Source organism: Perkinsus marinus, assembly GCF_000006405.1.
Source record: "Perkinsus marinus ATCC 50983 genomic scaffold scf_1104296930976, whole genome shotgun sequence".
NCBI classification, from domain to species: Eukaryota; Perkinsozoa; order Perkinsida; family Perkinsidae; genus Perkinsus; species Perkinsus marinus.
In genome coordinates this window covers 1-2,110 of record NW_003215920.1, presented here as the reverse complement: position 1 = coordinate 2,110, position 2,110 = coordinate 1, and the positions used below count along the sequence as shown (strand labels likewise).

The 2,110-nt window shown below is 40.8% G+C and overlaps 1 protein-coding gene across 1 annotated transcript; it reads left to right on the top strand.

Moving 5' to 3' along the window:
* Window positions 1-223: 223 nt before the first annotated feature.
* Window positions 224-2,006, top strand: Pmar_PMAR016166 (ribosomal protein S9, putative; the record flags this gene model as incomplete). The annotated part of the gene is made up of 3 exons (XM_002786805.1): window positions 224-559; window positions 1,446-1,583; window positions 1,920-2,006. 3 exons carry the CDS (start codon window positions 224-226, stop codon window positions 2,004-2,006), a joined length of 561 nt encoding a protein of 186 aa, XP_002786851.1.
* Between the last annotated feature and the right edge of the window lie 104 nt (window positions 2,007-2,110).

Here is a 2,110-nt window from a genome sequence, read left to right as displayed (position 1 = left end):
AATCAACTGTATCCATTCCTCTTGCTATAGCACTCGAAGCTCCAATTTCAGAGAGAAACTATCCTCGTTGGAAAGGGAATCGAAAATTCCGTGATTTTTTCAAGAAAATGGAATCGTCTAGAAGTGGTCGGTTCTTTCCCGCAGCTTTAGTTTGCTTTGTTACTACATGTTGATACCTAGAGTCCAGCGACTAGCATTGTGTAGATCTTGTCGAATTTTCACGATGCGATCTATGTGCACAGCAGCAGCACACGGTGAAAAGGCTGAAGCGGCGGAGGAGGAGAAAATTCGAAAAGATGCTGAGCCGTTGAGCCTCAATCAAGCGCTGTATTTGACGACTGAGCTGGGCTTATACACCACAAGGGAAATGCAGCTGCGTGTTATGAAGTCGCCCTCATTTTCAACGGATTCGGCGGCTCCTTTTGTATTAGAGGACTTTTTCAATTCTATGGATGAGGGCTTCAAAAAAGCAGAAGAGGAATTTGAGGTATTGCATGTTGGTGAGGAGGAGAAGGGAACGGCTGAGGAGCAGCAGGTGGACGAGGAGAAGGTTGATACGGTACTACTAGTGGTGGTGATGTTTTCTATGAATACAGTGTCTTGAAGTTCTACTCGAATTTTCAATAATTTTTTGTTTTTTTCTTGTCTGGAAGGCTGTTTTTGCCATTTTTTTGATTTTTTACCCCAGTTTCAGCTGTAATACTGGAGTTTCACCCTAGTGGTATGAAACACACTAGTGAAAAATATATTCCACGACTACTGCATATCACCGCCAATATCGGGTTTTTTCACGGAGTGTTACGCCACTTCACATAAACTCCAATGTTGAAGTACACCATTTTGAAGTTTTGATCGATTTTTTGATTATTTTTGGATTTTTTCTCTGTCCGGAAGGTTGTTTTTTCTCAATTTTTTTTCGATTTTTCACCCCAGTTTTTGCTCTGATACTGTCAATGATATCGTCGGATGCTGTGTGGCTATATATTGGAGTTTCACGACCCGTTTTACGTGAAGTGGCGTAAAACTCGGTGAAAAACGCGATATTCGTCGGCTGTAGTAGTCGTAAAATATGTTTTTCACTAGTGTTTTATATATCACTAGGGTGAAACTCCAATATCGAACCCAAGTCATGCAATAGCAATTGTATGATTTTATAGAGTTATGGTATAGTAGGACTTGGGTAGTAAAAATAAAATATGAGAACACTGCTGATATTGTGCTAATCGATTTTCATTGTTAGCATGTTGACGTTGAAAAATTAGTAGAGATTTGTTGAGTACTATGGAATTGTACCCTAGTGATATGAAAAACATATTTCATGATTTATTTCGTAGAGTCATTAGTCACGAAAAAATAAACGTCTTGAATTTTCTTTGAAGTTGAGTATGACGCCACTTCACGTTAAACGGGTGAAACTTCTGCGGAATTATTATCAGAAAATTTAGGTGAACTCAGTGATCCATAATAAACTGGTGAGAGCGTTTACCACTAACCCCAAGGAAGCTCGGTCGTTCGTGTATAACGGTGAGGAGTGGAAGGAGAGGGCTGAGGGACGAGGCCTGAGGAAAAGGGCTACTGCGCACGTGAGTTGCTGAGGAGTTTCACCCGTTTTATGTGAAGTGGTGTAATACTCTGTGTAAAAAAGCGAAACATTACGGACAAATGACCTCACATTACGTAAAACACATCACGCGTTTTACGCGTTATTTTTTCTGTTTGCAGGTGTTTTTTCGCGAAATAAAATATCAAATATGTTTCTAATATACGCGAAGTGGCGTAAAACTCGGTGAAAAGCCGATGTTCGCTGAATGCAGTAGTCGTGAAATATGTTTTTCACTAGTGTTTTTCATATCACTAGGGCGGTGAAATTCCATTGTCATCAACACGTGTGGTTTACCATTTTTCCGCGTGCTATGCAGGTAGTGTTGCAACGTGGTAGCGGTGTTATCAAGGTCAACGGCGATGAGGATTTCTATGTGCGGTTCCCTTTGTATTACAACAGGTAGTTGTTTTCAGGAAGTTGAGCTTACTTCTCTGTTGGGGTAACGACGTTATTGGAGTTTCACCACCCGTTTTACGCGAAGTGGCGTAATACTCTGTGAAAAACGCG